The sequence below is a fragment of the Grus americana genome, chromosome 3, assembly GCF_028858705.1.
Source record: "Grus americana isolate bGruAme1 chromosome 3, bGruAme1.mat, whole genome shotgun sequence".
Classification (NCBI taxonomy): domain Eukaryota; kingdom Metazoa; phylum Chordata; class Aves; order Gruiformes; family Gruidae; genus Grus; species Grus americana.
Genome location: NC_072854.1, coordinates 51,178,286 through 51,191,993, shown reverse-complemented (window position 1 = coordinate 51,191,993; position 13,708 = coordinate 51,178,286). Strand labels below are relative to the sequence as shown.

Here is a 13,708-nt window from a genome sequence, read left to right as displayed (position 1 = left end):
GCCAAGCACAGCTTCCCGTGGAAGTGGAGACTTCTTATAGCTGGGTTGAATTTGGTCCAGCATCATTCTCATAGCAAAGCTCTGAACAATTTCTACTTTCTAGTGGTTATGTGAAAGAGAATCTTTTCTTTCTGGCTGGGACTCCTAAACGCAGCTGCAAAAGACAGCTTGCTTTTATCCTACTCAGCTGGTATACCATATAATGTGCCCTGACTCCTACGTCTCCTTCAGTTTTACTTAGGAGGTAGATATTTCATGCTACATTTTAGCAAGGAAAGGTACAATTCCACCTACCTGCATATTTTCAGCGCACCCGAAAAGGGTTGGTTAAATAATCAGACTTTGATGTGCATTCCAGAAAGACAGCTAATTAAAGTATGTTTACACCATACTGTGCAATGCAGCATACAGAGACCCAAGGTAGTTCAGGTATGCGGAACAGTGCAGCTGGACTAACCCATTCTGACTGCATTGGCCTCTCTGCAGAATCAAAGGAATCAGAGAATAAAGTGCCTACAATTCTAAGAGGTAATAGCGACTGTAGGTGTTGCATGTAACATGAGTAGATAAAAAAAAAAAATATCAGAAGTGTTATTTCCAAGTCAGAGTCATTTTAAGCTCTTACAATATCAGCCTTACTGATGAAGTAATCCTGTTACAACCAAGTTACTTAATACTCATAAAGAGCTTTGAGATTCATCGACGGAAGACTGTTTCTTATTGAATAAGACATTAATATCTTGTGAAGGAGAGATTTTAAAATACTAAATGCTGCATGAATGAAGCAGGCCACTTCTAGAATGAGTACTGATGCTGAAACAGCTATGAAATTATTTTTCTACTGTATTCATGAACAGTTTGTGTGCAGCATATAAAAAAATCCATAATTCCACTCACACTGAAAATTTATATATGCCTACATAATTAAGGAGAGTATATTGCCTTTTTTTTTTTTTTTAAACGGAGTTCAAAAGGGAATTTTCAAGAAAAGAGCCTGCTTCTGCTGAGGGTACAGATACAGAAGAATAAACAAGTATTTGTATTTTAGGCCTTCCTGGTCTTTTTAGCCATGCTCCAAGGACTACAACATTGGAAAAATAATGCTAATTAAGTTTTTGGCCATTTACATCATAATGACTTGTGAAGAGAAAATTTTTTTTCTAGAGAGAAAGCCTTCTCTTTAATAGCTGAAATTATATAAAAAGATTGCCTTACATCAATTAATTCAAAATAGGGTAGATTGCATCTGCAGTCGTAGGTAAAACTGGTTACCAATTAAAAAAGGTCATACTCTCACATAGCAATTATTAATGTCTTTTCATCAGACTGGGAGAGGATCTTATACAAGATTATAAAATGGCCTGCCTGGACTATTTTATTCAATATTATTATGGACTATGCCATCAGGAAAGGATTACATACCTGTAAAACCTGCAGCTGACAGCAAAGAACAAGTGTGAAATATTTCACTTCAGCAAAGACATGCTGAATGACAAATATCAAAAAAGAAAATAACTGATTAGGTACAGGGGAAAAAAAAAAAAAACAAACCAGGCTGCAAGTTTAGTTGTGTTGATACACTTACAGTCTGACATCTATGAGAAGAAAAAAAAAAAAGAAATCAGATTTATTTCAAAGGAAAAACTATATAAAACATGGAACAGCAGTGGCAAGGCCCAATCTAGATTGGTGTGTCCAGTTTTAAGCAACGCATTTTAAAGAAAAATTTAGACAAAAATTGAGAGTACCAAGAATGATAAAATGTTGGGGGTGGTGGGAAGGCCTAGAAAAGATTGAAAAAACCATGCTTGTCAGTCTAAAGAGAGATGAAGGATAGCAGGTGAAAATCCGATGCACCCAAAGGTAGTTTCGATATGTGAAACATTAGAGATAACAATGATCCCTGGCTTGATAGGGCTGCTGAAGGGAATACGAGAAGTAGTCTACATTTGCAGCACAGAAATTTCAGGGTGGTATTAATAAAATCTCGACTATTAAAACTTGTGGAAAAACTACAACTACAATATTTATGTAGATCTTAAACCCATGCAAAATAGTATAAAAATAGGAATGACCTTGAAGCAATTCTGACCCTAGAGATCTCGCTAGATGACTGGTTTCAAGCTGTTGTCTCTGGATACGGGACCTGAATATCCCCTGACTCCTTCTAGGGAGTCCGAAAGACAAGAGAAGCAGGTTTGCATTCACAGTAACAAGGGTTCACAACTTCTTGGGGGTCAAGGATGAAATGGGAGCTTAAGAATCCAGTGTCTAAGATAAAATACGAATGCAGAATAACTAGAGCAGTCTAAGATTTGGCTTTTCCTTTTGTGTATTATATGCCTGAACTACAATGTTTTGTATCCAAAAGACAGCAGCGGATATCTGACTACTTCCACATGCTGGTATCACAGAGACATTCTTGACAAAGAAGCTGAGGTCTGATGGATCTGTCAGAGATCTGAGGTTTGCATTTGGCACACTCTTCCTCAGCATTCCATGGACTGAGGGACAGTGCAAAAGCAAGTCAATTAAGCTGCGGTATTTTTGAATTTGTATAAAACACATTCTGAAAGGGCAGCTCATTCTCAAGAAGTTGTTTACTGCAAAGAGAAGCTGTAGATCTTAATCCTAATGTGGAATGCAGCCCTATCCTGGGCTGCATCAAAAGAAGCATGACCAGAAGGTTGAGGGAGGTGATTCTCCCCCTCTCCTCTGGTGAGACACCACCTGGAGTACCACATCCAGCTGTACTGCCCCCAGCATAAGGAGATAGACCTGTTGGAACGAGTCCAGAGGAGGGTGATGAAGATGATCAGAGGGCTGGAGCACCTCTCCTGTGAAGACAGGCTGAGTTGGGCTTGTTCAGCCTGGAGAAGAGAAGGCTCCGGGGAGATCTAATTGCGGCTTTCCAGTACCTGAAGGGGCCTATAGGAAAGATGGTGAGGGACTGTTTACAAGGGCAGGTAGTGACAGGACAAAGGATTTAAGCTGAAAAAAGGCAGATTTAGATTAGATGTTAGAAAGAAATTCTTTACTGTTAGAGTGGTGAGGCACTGGAACAGGTTGCCCAGAGAAGTTGTGGATGCCCCATCCCTGGAAGTATTCAAGGCCAGGTTGGATGAAGCTTTGGGCGACCTGGTCTAGTGGAGGGTGTCCCTGCCCATGGCAGGAGGTGTGGAACTCGATCTTTAAGGTCCCTTCCAACCCAAACCATTCTATGATTCTATGAAAACATCTCCAGTGCCCAAGTGAACTTCACCTCTCCAAACTCCTGGAATGAAGGGGACCTTACTGAGATGGGTAGGTCTTAGCTAGATTTAAAAGACTGTTGGTACCGAGAAGGTTCAAAGAGTGCTTTTTGATTAAATAGTTGGGGATAGCCAATAGTTGAAGAAAAATAAGCAATTTGGAATGACACACAATCTTAAAAAGCCATATCCTCAAGAAAAAGGTAGCACAGAAATCTGTGAAACCTCAGATAACAGGGATAGCAATAAGCACAGAATCCTATCGAAATTGAGGGCAGGGAAATGGAAAACCCAACCATGCATACACAATGGCAGAGGCTAAAAATAATACATAGTGAAATTGGAATATCTTGTTTTAAATTCAAAACCTAATGGAATTGGTAGGTCAACACTGACCTATTTCTATATTCTTTCTACCTGGTAAAGAAGATGGTCATACCAGTGGGGAAAAACATGCTATATGCTACAGAAAGTTTAAAGACAAATCAGATTAACAAGTTAACCATGTTAACAAGCATTAAAGCATCCTTTGGATAGAAATTCCAGGTTTAAGCAGTGGTAAGTACAGTTGCCAGGACTCCCTTACTGACTGTTCAGCCAGAAGATGCGATAACCATGAAATGGTAATAGAGATTAAACAGGTGCTAGGGAAAGAAGCACAGTAGTAATGAGATATTTTAGCTGCCTGCTTGTAGTACACTGTGCAGATCTCATACCAAGATGTGATGAAAACAGTATAAATCAACAAACAACATTGTTGAGGAAGCAAAGAAAGCTGTAAAAACATTTACTACAATGATCTCAATCTCAAAATAGGAGGACTATATAAAATAAAGATTTTAAAAAGGAATAGAAAGCAAGCACCAAAGGGTAAAGCCTTTTCCGAATGCAGGGACACTTCAAAGACACCACGCTGGAGAAAAAGAACTAATGGCTGCCAGCTATTAAAAGAAGACTTTAAAGAGACCAGAAGGAAGTGAGCACAACTGAACCGTATGTAAAGAGAAACTATTAGAAATAAGGAGTTATTCTTCAAAGACCTGAAGTTGCATTCAAATGTGAAAAATAAGAATCCAACTCTAGCAGACAAAGTAAAATCTGCAGTAAGGCAGCCTCCCCCCAAAATCACATAAGGTATAAAAACTAACACTTGTGCTTTGTCAAAATCTGCAGGGGTAGAAAGCATACCAGACAGCATGTAGGCCAAGAGATGATCAAGGAATGACAAAAAAAAAAAAAAAAAAAAAAAAAAAAAAAAAAAAAAAAAAAAAGAGAGCGGCATGAAGGAGCTTGGGGAGGCTCCTGTGCTAGAACCTTTCTTTACGGGTAACGTGACAAAATATCTACCTCAAAGTGAAATGTCAGGAGACTGAAGAGTCAAATGAGTGTTAACAAATCACCAAGACCAGATGGTAGTAATTCAAAAGATCTAAAGCCAAGTCACAGTACAAAAACTCTCACCTCTATACGACAGAAATTGAACGTATCAAATACGATGCCAACTTTCAGAAGATGCTTCAGAGGAGATCTGGGGAACTAGAGGTCAACCAGTCAGACATTTATATGGTTAGAAGTTTCAAGCAGTAGAAACTATAATAAGGAAAACAAGGACTAGGCACTTGGATGAGCATTATATATTGCAGCAGAGCAGACAACAGGGCATTCTGTATAGGTACATCACAAGGACAAAACCTTCAGAATATTTCTGAGGTGACGTTCAATCATGTGAATGAGCAAAGCTTGGTTGATGTTGGATACCTTTATGAAACTGAGTTAGACTGATTACAGGGTGCCTCAAAGACACATAAAAAACCCCACAGGTCTTTTGATTAAAAGTTATTAAGACACTGGCAAGAATAAATGGTCAGTTTCCAGAGCACACAAAGTCGCTAGCAGATCCATGTTCAGGCCTGTGCTGTTCAACATATTGATAAATGGTCTGGTAAAAGGGAACAAGTAGATTTTACAAAGTTACTCAAGGTCTTAGAGAAAAATACAGTAGTAAGAATTCTTAGAAACTGATGGGAAAAAGCCTCTCATTTTATTAAGCCACAGAACAAATTCACAGTGAGATTACATGTTAAACGCTACGCACAGCTTTGCTGTTCATCTTGGGAATGATACAGTGGAACTAGCACATTGACCAAATCTTTTCAGGTTGAAAAAAGCACACTGAAATGAAGTTATGGCCGAGATCTATAAAATAAGCAATGACACAGAAATGGTGAATAAGAAATGACTGCTCATTGTGTCTTCCAGCATAAGAGACTAGAGGATATGAAATCAAACTAGAAGGCTGTTAAGTTCCACAAGTTCAAAACAGAGGTACCAGCACGTTGTGTGAGGAAGTAAGTTGCAGAATGGCCTGCAATAGGTTACTACGTACACAGAAAATTTTTATGGGTTCACGAAGCAAATGGACAAATTTGTCAAAAACAAAACCCAAACAAAACTAACAAATTCACTGAAAATTAATAAATATGGAAACATTGCCCTTGGTTGAGAGACTGAGAAGTCTTGGAAAAAAAAGTATTCAAACATATCACTATTTGCTTGCTTCTCTCTTCTATGCCTCTCTAGGCACCCGTTGCTGTCCACCTGTCTAATAGGATAAAAGGCCAGAAGGACCCTCAGTCAATGACAGCACAGATGTTCTGAGCAATACAAGCATCACAAGGAAAAAGTACTTTCAATTGTAAATATTTACTGCAATAGAAGTAGATGAGAAAGACTTTGCCAAAAAATACTTGGGTTTTGTTTGTGATAAATATATAGGTTTCTCAGTGAGCATGTATTAACTTTCAAGATTATATATAAAGTGCCTTTTTTTTTCTTTTTTTAAAGACTGCAGCAGTTGAGCTGGTTTGGATACATGATCTCATTTACCACCCTGTCTTGTACCACACTCGTATTTCATTTTCATTTTTAGTCACTGCTTATGTACATGCTAGCCACTTCAGATTTGAGACCTCCTGCCTTAGCACAATGGTGCTAAACAGCACAACAGAGGCCAGAAGTCTCACGATCTGCAGCTTTTAAGAGGTTTTTTCTCTGATCTTCCAGTATGTTATGACTTAGTCATCAAAAACATGTATGGCTTAGATTTATGTCTAGCAATTATACTTGTGTTTTTGTACTTGGTCTTTTCCGAGACAATATTTATTACCTCCTTCCAAATGTAAAAAGAGAATATTGAATCTTTTAATAGACAGCTTTTTGACAACTTAGAGGAATGCTTTTTTTAACAGACCTTCTAGTGAGCCAGGATATCATGCTCATTTACTGCATCTTCTAGCTTGAGCTTCAGCTTCTCAGTGCTTGTTCTTGCCTACCTCAGCCTTTTCATAGTTCCATTTTCACTGTACCCACGTCATTATCTATTGAACATTTCTAGAAAGCTGAATTTTATACTCTCTTGTAATACAGCTTTCAAGGCAGTTGCTGTACACTGATGACATAAACCAATAGCAGGAGCTTTGAGTACTTACTAGTTCTATCTTCTCCCAAACTAAACTTCACAAACAAAAAACCCCAAAACCAAACACTACATGCCTACAGATCCTTTTTTCCAATATGTTTTACACATACAAAAATGCACAACCCGCGCAATGCAACATTTAATTTCACAAAGCAAAATCTAATCTGCCTATTCAGACCCTGAACAGGTTCCTACCTGAATCGTTCATCAAGTTCTAACATCAAAATAGCACTCTAGTAAGTTAAAAGTTATGCTATGGAACTACACATCCATTTCTTAATATTGGCATTTTGCTTATATGTCATATCCTAACAACTCAGTGAAAAGTACTTCTTAGCTAAAACTGTTTAAAAGAAAAAAACTACAATCTGTCTTACATGTATTTCAACTTTTAACATTTACAAGAAAACCTCTAATAAAATCCAAATACAAAGAGAAACCGAGGCTGTTATAGTGTCTGATTTTAGGTATTTTTTTCTTCCAGGTTTCACTGTAATACATGGCTCCCACAGATGGTAGCAATAAAGTCCCAACCTCGTCCATCACAGAATGCAGTAAGTGCATTCATGCACGCATAAAGCCCTAATGAAGTTAAGGGGACTCGTGTGTAGGGAGGTGATTTGGAGGCATGACAGTTTGCAGAGAGCAATCTTTTGAATGTAAATACAAATAAAGCCACAAGTTTGTTGTGCAAAAAGTGACACCAAGTTTATACAGGAAGTATCAGAACCTGCCTAACAGAATGAATTTGAGAGATACACCTTTGGGTCTGTTTTTGCTAAGAATATTTTAGTAATATATTCCCACTTTCTTTGATTCCCATTCATTCCGCTTGTATCTAGCGGCAGCCACTCTGAAGAACCCCACAACTCAGTAAGGCTTCCTTTTGGTTTTGAGAGAGCTACCTTTAGTTAGAATCACATGAAAGAATCTATTTGCATAACAGATCTACAGTTATTTGTCATATTAAAAGTCCAAAATTTTGATTAGGGTTTTCTATACTGATGCAACTAATGGAAGGATTAATTAAGAGGGGTTTGGTAGGAGATCATACACTTGATTACAGTTTCAAAGGGAATTATAAAATGAGATTTCCCAAATAAATACTATGATCTCCAGCTGTATGGATTCTCATTTAAAGACCTTTCACTATTTTAGTAAGTCTGTTAAAAAGTAATTTACAGAACTTGCAGTCCTATTAACTGTTCTATAGAGAACAACTTATTTTGTCAAACCTGTGCATAATAAAGGTGCAGGTGAATTCCACTGTTAAGGACTTACCATAGGTTGCAAATGTTCTTCTTTGTTGTTCAAACATGAAATCATTGATGTGAGCTGGTTCTGCATATCCAGAAAGCATATTTCTAGGTGCAGCCATTTGTTGAGTCCTAAATGGGTTTTCTGGTCCAAACTATGTCAACAATGTTAAAAGAAAGTATATCAGAATTACTAATTTCTTATTTATATGTGTGTACTTTTTCAGGAAAAAAAAACAAACACAGGAAAAAAAAATTTGTCTTTCAAAAACTGTAATGAAAAATCCCTTCAACTTTCTATTTCTTTATGACTACCGAATAAGCTTCTTAGCCTGTTATTTCACACAGTGATCGCTTACACAGTTGCTTTGAACAATTCATGACTGAACTTTTAGCCTGTATTACTGGTACAGAGGACAAATCAATAGCAACTACTTGACACAAAACACTGCCATTCAGTATGCGATCAGTACAAGCATTCAGAAGACAAAACCACAGCATACTATCCCTTGTAAGGGGCAGATATCGAGATAGGTATCAGGTCCTACTAAACTCTTGTACTTAATACGGAAATTACACTGCCAACAATACTTTCGTGCATTTAAAAAGCAACTAGGGACTTGCTATATTATTCCAGGAAATACACTTAGGAAACCCTGCCTTGCTTTTTGTCTTGCGAGACGACAAATCCTAGTCTTCCTGACCATACATACCATGGTTAGGGAAAATAACAGTGAATACAAACAAATGCAATACACTGAGACTGCTATCAAACTAAAATTTAATTGTAACCCCTATGCTCGACAGCCATATTTGCAGAGACCTGAGCCTGTCACACATTGGGTTTCCCTAACTAAAACACTTACAGTGATTTAAACTTACTACAGTGTTATCTTGCATTTTTGCTCACACACTTCATGGCTTTCGTATGTTGCAAAATGCAAGCTTTCTATGAAAAAGTAAATTTATGTGGTTACACAAAAGGTTTTCTAAACATAAAGTATAATTAATGTAGAAATTTCAGATTGATGCAGCCTTTGTCTACCTGGAATGCTAACTCCTGGTCTAACAGCAGACAAACTGTACAAAGAAGTTAAATACTGAAAAAAGTTAATGCTTGAACAGCTATTTTTATCTTTCAGATAGGTCTGTCAGTTATAATAAATTAGAAACTGGTTCACATGGCACCAGGCAGTCCAAATTCAGCCTAAAATGGTTTTTCACTGCAGACATTTAGCATAGCTTAAGTTACTAAAATACTTAACACTGATGTGAATAGTTATACTGAAGTTACTTGGACTTTAATTTTAAATCCTCTTCTTAAAAGCTATATATCTGCAAGACTTACAAGAACTTGTTCTGCTCTAAGTAGCACAATGAGTAAATAACAAAAATGTGAAAATAGTAAGAGACTACTTTAATGCAGTTCATGTTTTACTCAACATCTTTATAATGCTATTTTCCTAACTTGATTTTTAATATCTGTAGCTGTAATTCTGATAAACACTTTAAGATTCTTCTTAGAATAGCTTTATGCAGAATATTAAAGTTCAAGCATTAAAATACCAACACACCTGTGTAGAATCTTTTTCAATTTGCCCAAATTAGATTCCAAAATAGAGCAAGCATCCAAAGAAGATACGTCTTAAATGAATTTCACACAAGATTTATAGAACCTCTGCCCTTTAAGCCAAAGGCATTTCTGTTCTGAAGATCGATATTGTTCCTTACCTCAGGTGCAAACATGGTATCATAAGTGGGATTGTATTGAACTTCCTTGATAGCAGGATCAAGGTGCACTCCTGTTTCCACATCTTCCTGAAATAAACCAGACATATGAATAAATCATTTTTCACAGACTTTTAAATATGTGACATTACCCCGTTTCAGACCAAATTAAGGCTGTAGTTCAAGTTGATATTTTTAGCACTGTGAAAGGAGAAGAGTAGCTTGGCCAAAGTTTCTATTTCAAAAAAGTATTGATTGCAAAACCAATGCTGATAAATTCAGTCTAAGATACATGCAGATTTTTGCATGTGTATTATTACTTTTTTAAAAAAACTTCATGCACACATTTTAAAAACAGTAGCAAGATTGGAGACTACTTTTTTCTCAAGGACGTTTGAAAACAGATCTTGTAAAGAAGAGCCAATTAAAATGGTCACCGTTTAATATGAAACGGTAAAGATCAGACTTCTACAAAAAGGTAGAAGGCAGAAGTCATAAGTAAATGTTTTGAAAGACTGAGAAAAAAAAAATTAGACATCAAAGCAAAGGTATGTAAAACAATGAGTTTCAGAGAATCCAACGATACCTTATCTCCAAGTTTTTACCAAAAGGTGTAAATGTAATTCAGCTTCAGTATTTAAACACATTTCCAAGCCTGTTGTGACAAAAATTTAACTTGATAGATGAAGGGACAAGAAAGAGGGGATAACCAAAAGATTAACTTCAAGCAACTCAAAGGGAAAAACTCAGAAGGGAACATGCAGCTGATGTAGAAGACAGAAAAAATGGGAAAGAAAAAAGCTGATTCAGTGGCAGTGCTCAAAAAGACCTGGTTTCAGAGAGCTCTACAAAGGCTCATTTACATTGATCCTAAATTGACACTACCTCCCCCCGCCCCAATTAAGGCCTCAGTTAATAAAGGAGAATGCTATTTTGTGGTATTATTACTGGTATTTCTTCCTGCATCTTTCTTTTAGAATAAATACATTTGAAAGGGATTTACAATGTGCTAGTATATTAATACTACCCCTAGTAATTATACTGAAAAAGGTATCTTAGCTTCAGTGTTTAATCAGTGCCTACAGGATCCAAAAGCATTTGCAACTAACAGAAGGAAGTAGCACAACAGAGGATTGAATTTTAGGAGTCACTTCTTTAATAAAAAATTACCTTGAATAAACTCAATCCTGCTTTTATTATAGTATCTTGAAAGAGCAAAATGGCATGTTCTTTACTTATTTAATGTTGTTAGCTATTCTCTGACATGCCATGCTCAGCAGCTTTTTTCTCCCCAATTCAACAGCAGGTCAATTACAAATTTGCTTAGGCATGCAACTTAAAAGGCTTTAAAACCTGGCTTTCTATAACACAGAAAAGAAAAACAGTACTTAAAGATCTAGATCTTTGGGTTGTTACCTGATTATATTTGGTTAAAATTGCTCAAAAAAAAGAAAAGTGTGGGTTGTTTTGGTTTTGTTTGTTGTTGTTTGGTGTGGGTTTTTTTTTTTTTTGAGAGACTGACATCAGCAATCCCATCAATTGTTTTTTTACTAAGACCACTGTCTTAGTAGAATTGTTAAGCCCAACAAGAAAGCTTTACTCTCACTGTGTATCAATTATTTTAAGACGCAGGTCCAGCCATTGCACTGCTCTCGCTTGAGCCCTTAGTGCTGCCAAATCTCGGCCTGACCTCCTTTCTCTCATCACACGACCTTTCCAATTCACTGGGCTTGGATGACAACAGCTACCGCTACATTGACAGCCTTGACTTTCATACACTATGAACTTGCCTGGGAACAGCACAGCAGGCCTAATCCAGTCATTCAGCAACAAAACCCGACACGTCCCCATCCCCAGCTAGAATAGGAGCCTATCAAAACTGTTTCCTAACCTGTACTACCTACACACTTGTATTTCCTTTCACAGCTCCATGACCTGAGGACATTTTCCATAGACAAATCTCCCAAGCCACATCATGCAGCTTGCTGTGCCAGCTAGACTTCACATCTTATCCACCAACTTTAGAATTTGAGAAAATAATTGATAATATGGCAAAATTTATCTAATCAACTGTCAGTGACATTTAAACAGTTATCAGTTTATTTGAAATTAAGACACATGTTTTTTCCTGCTCTTTAAACTGGAAAAGTAAGAAAAATCCAGTTTCGCAAAAATGCCAAGAATTTTTCAGTTCTGCTATTTTTCTCCTCTTTTCTCCCTGTTAAGTCCTATTATATGCCACTCTGTAATTGAGAAAAGAAACAGATTGTGCAATGAAAGCTGATCCTCTGCTGGACAATTATAGCAATTCTGGTTCTACTTCACTGCTGGTGGAACAGTGCTGAGTCACTTGGAAGCCACACAATATGTTCACTCCTAGACCACCACAGGCATAGTCTTTCTGCATGGAAACCACCGAGCCTTGAAATTGAAGCACATGTTGTATTTATCAGACCTATGCTCTCCAAGACCTCCAGCCTTATCCATGCTTTCATATATTTAGGCATCAAATGATGATCTGTTAATATGCTGCTGAAGCACATAGTGGTTATCTTTTCACTATGCCATTTCGCTTTAAACTCTATAATAATTTGAACATGTCCCAACTCCCCACTTTACCTTCTCAGTATTTTAAAGAATCAAAATCTTGATAGGAAAATAAAGTATTCACACACCACATTCTGAAATGTTAGTCTACAGCAAGAGTTCAAATCACAGCAGACAAATTATCCTTTGGTCAACATCTAATAAATGCCATTTCGTACAGCATTACAAGACTCCGGTAGGCAGCAGAAACATTAAAAATATTAACTTAGTCCATCAATCATTTCGCAAATTGGCAAGCTATCTGCATTGAGGTGGGTTTGGTGGGGTTTTTTTATTTTTTTTTTATGAGGAAAGAACTCATCAGCCACCTCTGCACATGGTGAAGATCACTGGGTACAACTGCCTACATTGCCAGAAGACCATTTCAGCAGAACTCATCTTTCTAAGACCCAGAAAGTGAAAAAAAAAAAGTAAACATAACAGGTCTTACAGCTCTGCCCCTTTATGCTGGCAACAGCCAACAGAACTTACCTGCATGCATTCTAGATGCATGCACCATAGCTACAGCAAACAGAAAAGGGATCACAAGAGCAGCAGTCTGGCAGAGCTGTGACTGAGATAAGGTAATCTAAGGGATCACATCCCTCTGCTGTGCTGTAGTTTTTCCTTTGGTCACACACGATGTCTTGATTTATCTAAAAGCCTAAGGTGAACAATTCATCATGTAGCTTGCGTCCCAAGCGTGACACAAGTGGCTCTGTGGGATGGAAGACTATCAATAGCTATGCTGAAAGAGGAGGGAATCTGTGAATGTAATGATGGGCTAAGTATTACTCTAGGTCACCTCCCACTCACAAAGGCACAGGAATCACAAAAAGGGGGGGGAGGTCAAGAGGCTGTCAATTTAAACAGATACAGTGTTCCTCCAGAGACAGCTAAAAGTTCAGCTGTCGGACTCGCAGAGAAGCAGCTTGTGTTTGCTGCAACTTGGAAATTGTATAATATGGGCTTTATGACATGCTGTAACATCATTAAAGGTGGTACACCCCACATATCCTGGAAAAGAAGAATTAAGGCTTTCAGAATTTATGTTTCATTGAATACGTCTTTCTTGGAAGACAGAATACAATGGAGCTGCAAACTTCAGCTCTACATGTCACCTCTCTGCTTTTCTCAGCACTGGTAAGAAGAGCCCAACTGAAATACAGTGGCCAGATTGGGCACCACACACCAGGTAAGACACATGCTACTGATAAGGGTCCAAAAGAGAAAACCCAAGAATGATCAGAGGTCTAAAGATATGACCTGTATAGAAGAATTAGACAACTTAATCCAGCCTAAAAAAGATTCACATTATACAACTTAGCAGAAATAAGGATAGCCAAACACTGAAATTCCTCAGTCTGTATATTCACTGAAGTTTGGTAGGTTAAATGAGCGTCTGTCCA

At 37.5% G+C, this 13,708-nt stretch overlaps 1 protein-coding gene across 1 annotated transcript in view; it reads right to left on the bottom strand.

The window, feature by feature from the left end:
* The window catches only part of CDC40 (cell division cycle 40), a 42,433-nt gene that overhangs the window by 21,360 nt on the left and 7,365 nt on the right, over nt 1-13,708 (bottom strand). The window contains exons 2-3 of the mRNA XM_054820550.1: nt 9,717-9,803; nt 8,011-8,140 (exon numbers count right to left, since the gene is read on the bottom strand). Of these exons, the coding sequence (XP_054676525.1) occupies nt 8,011-8,140; nt 9,717-9,803 (217 nt within the window). The remainder of the gene's footprint in view (nt 1-8,010; nt 8,141-9,716; nt 9,804-13,708) is intronic.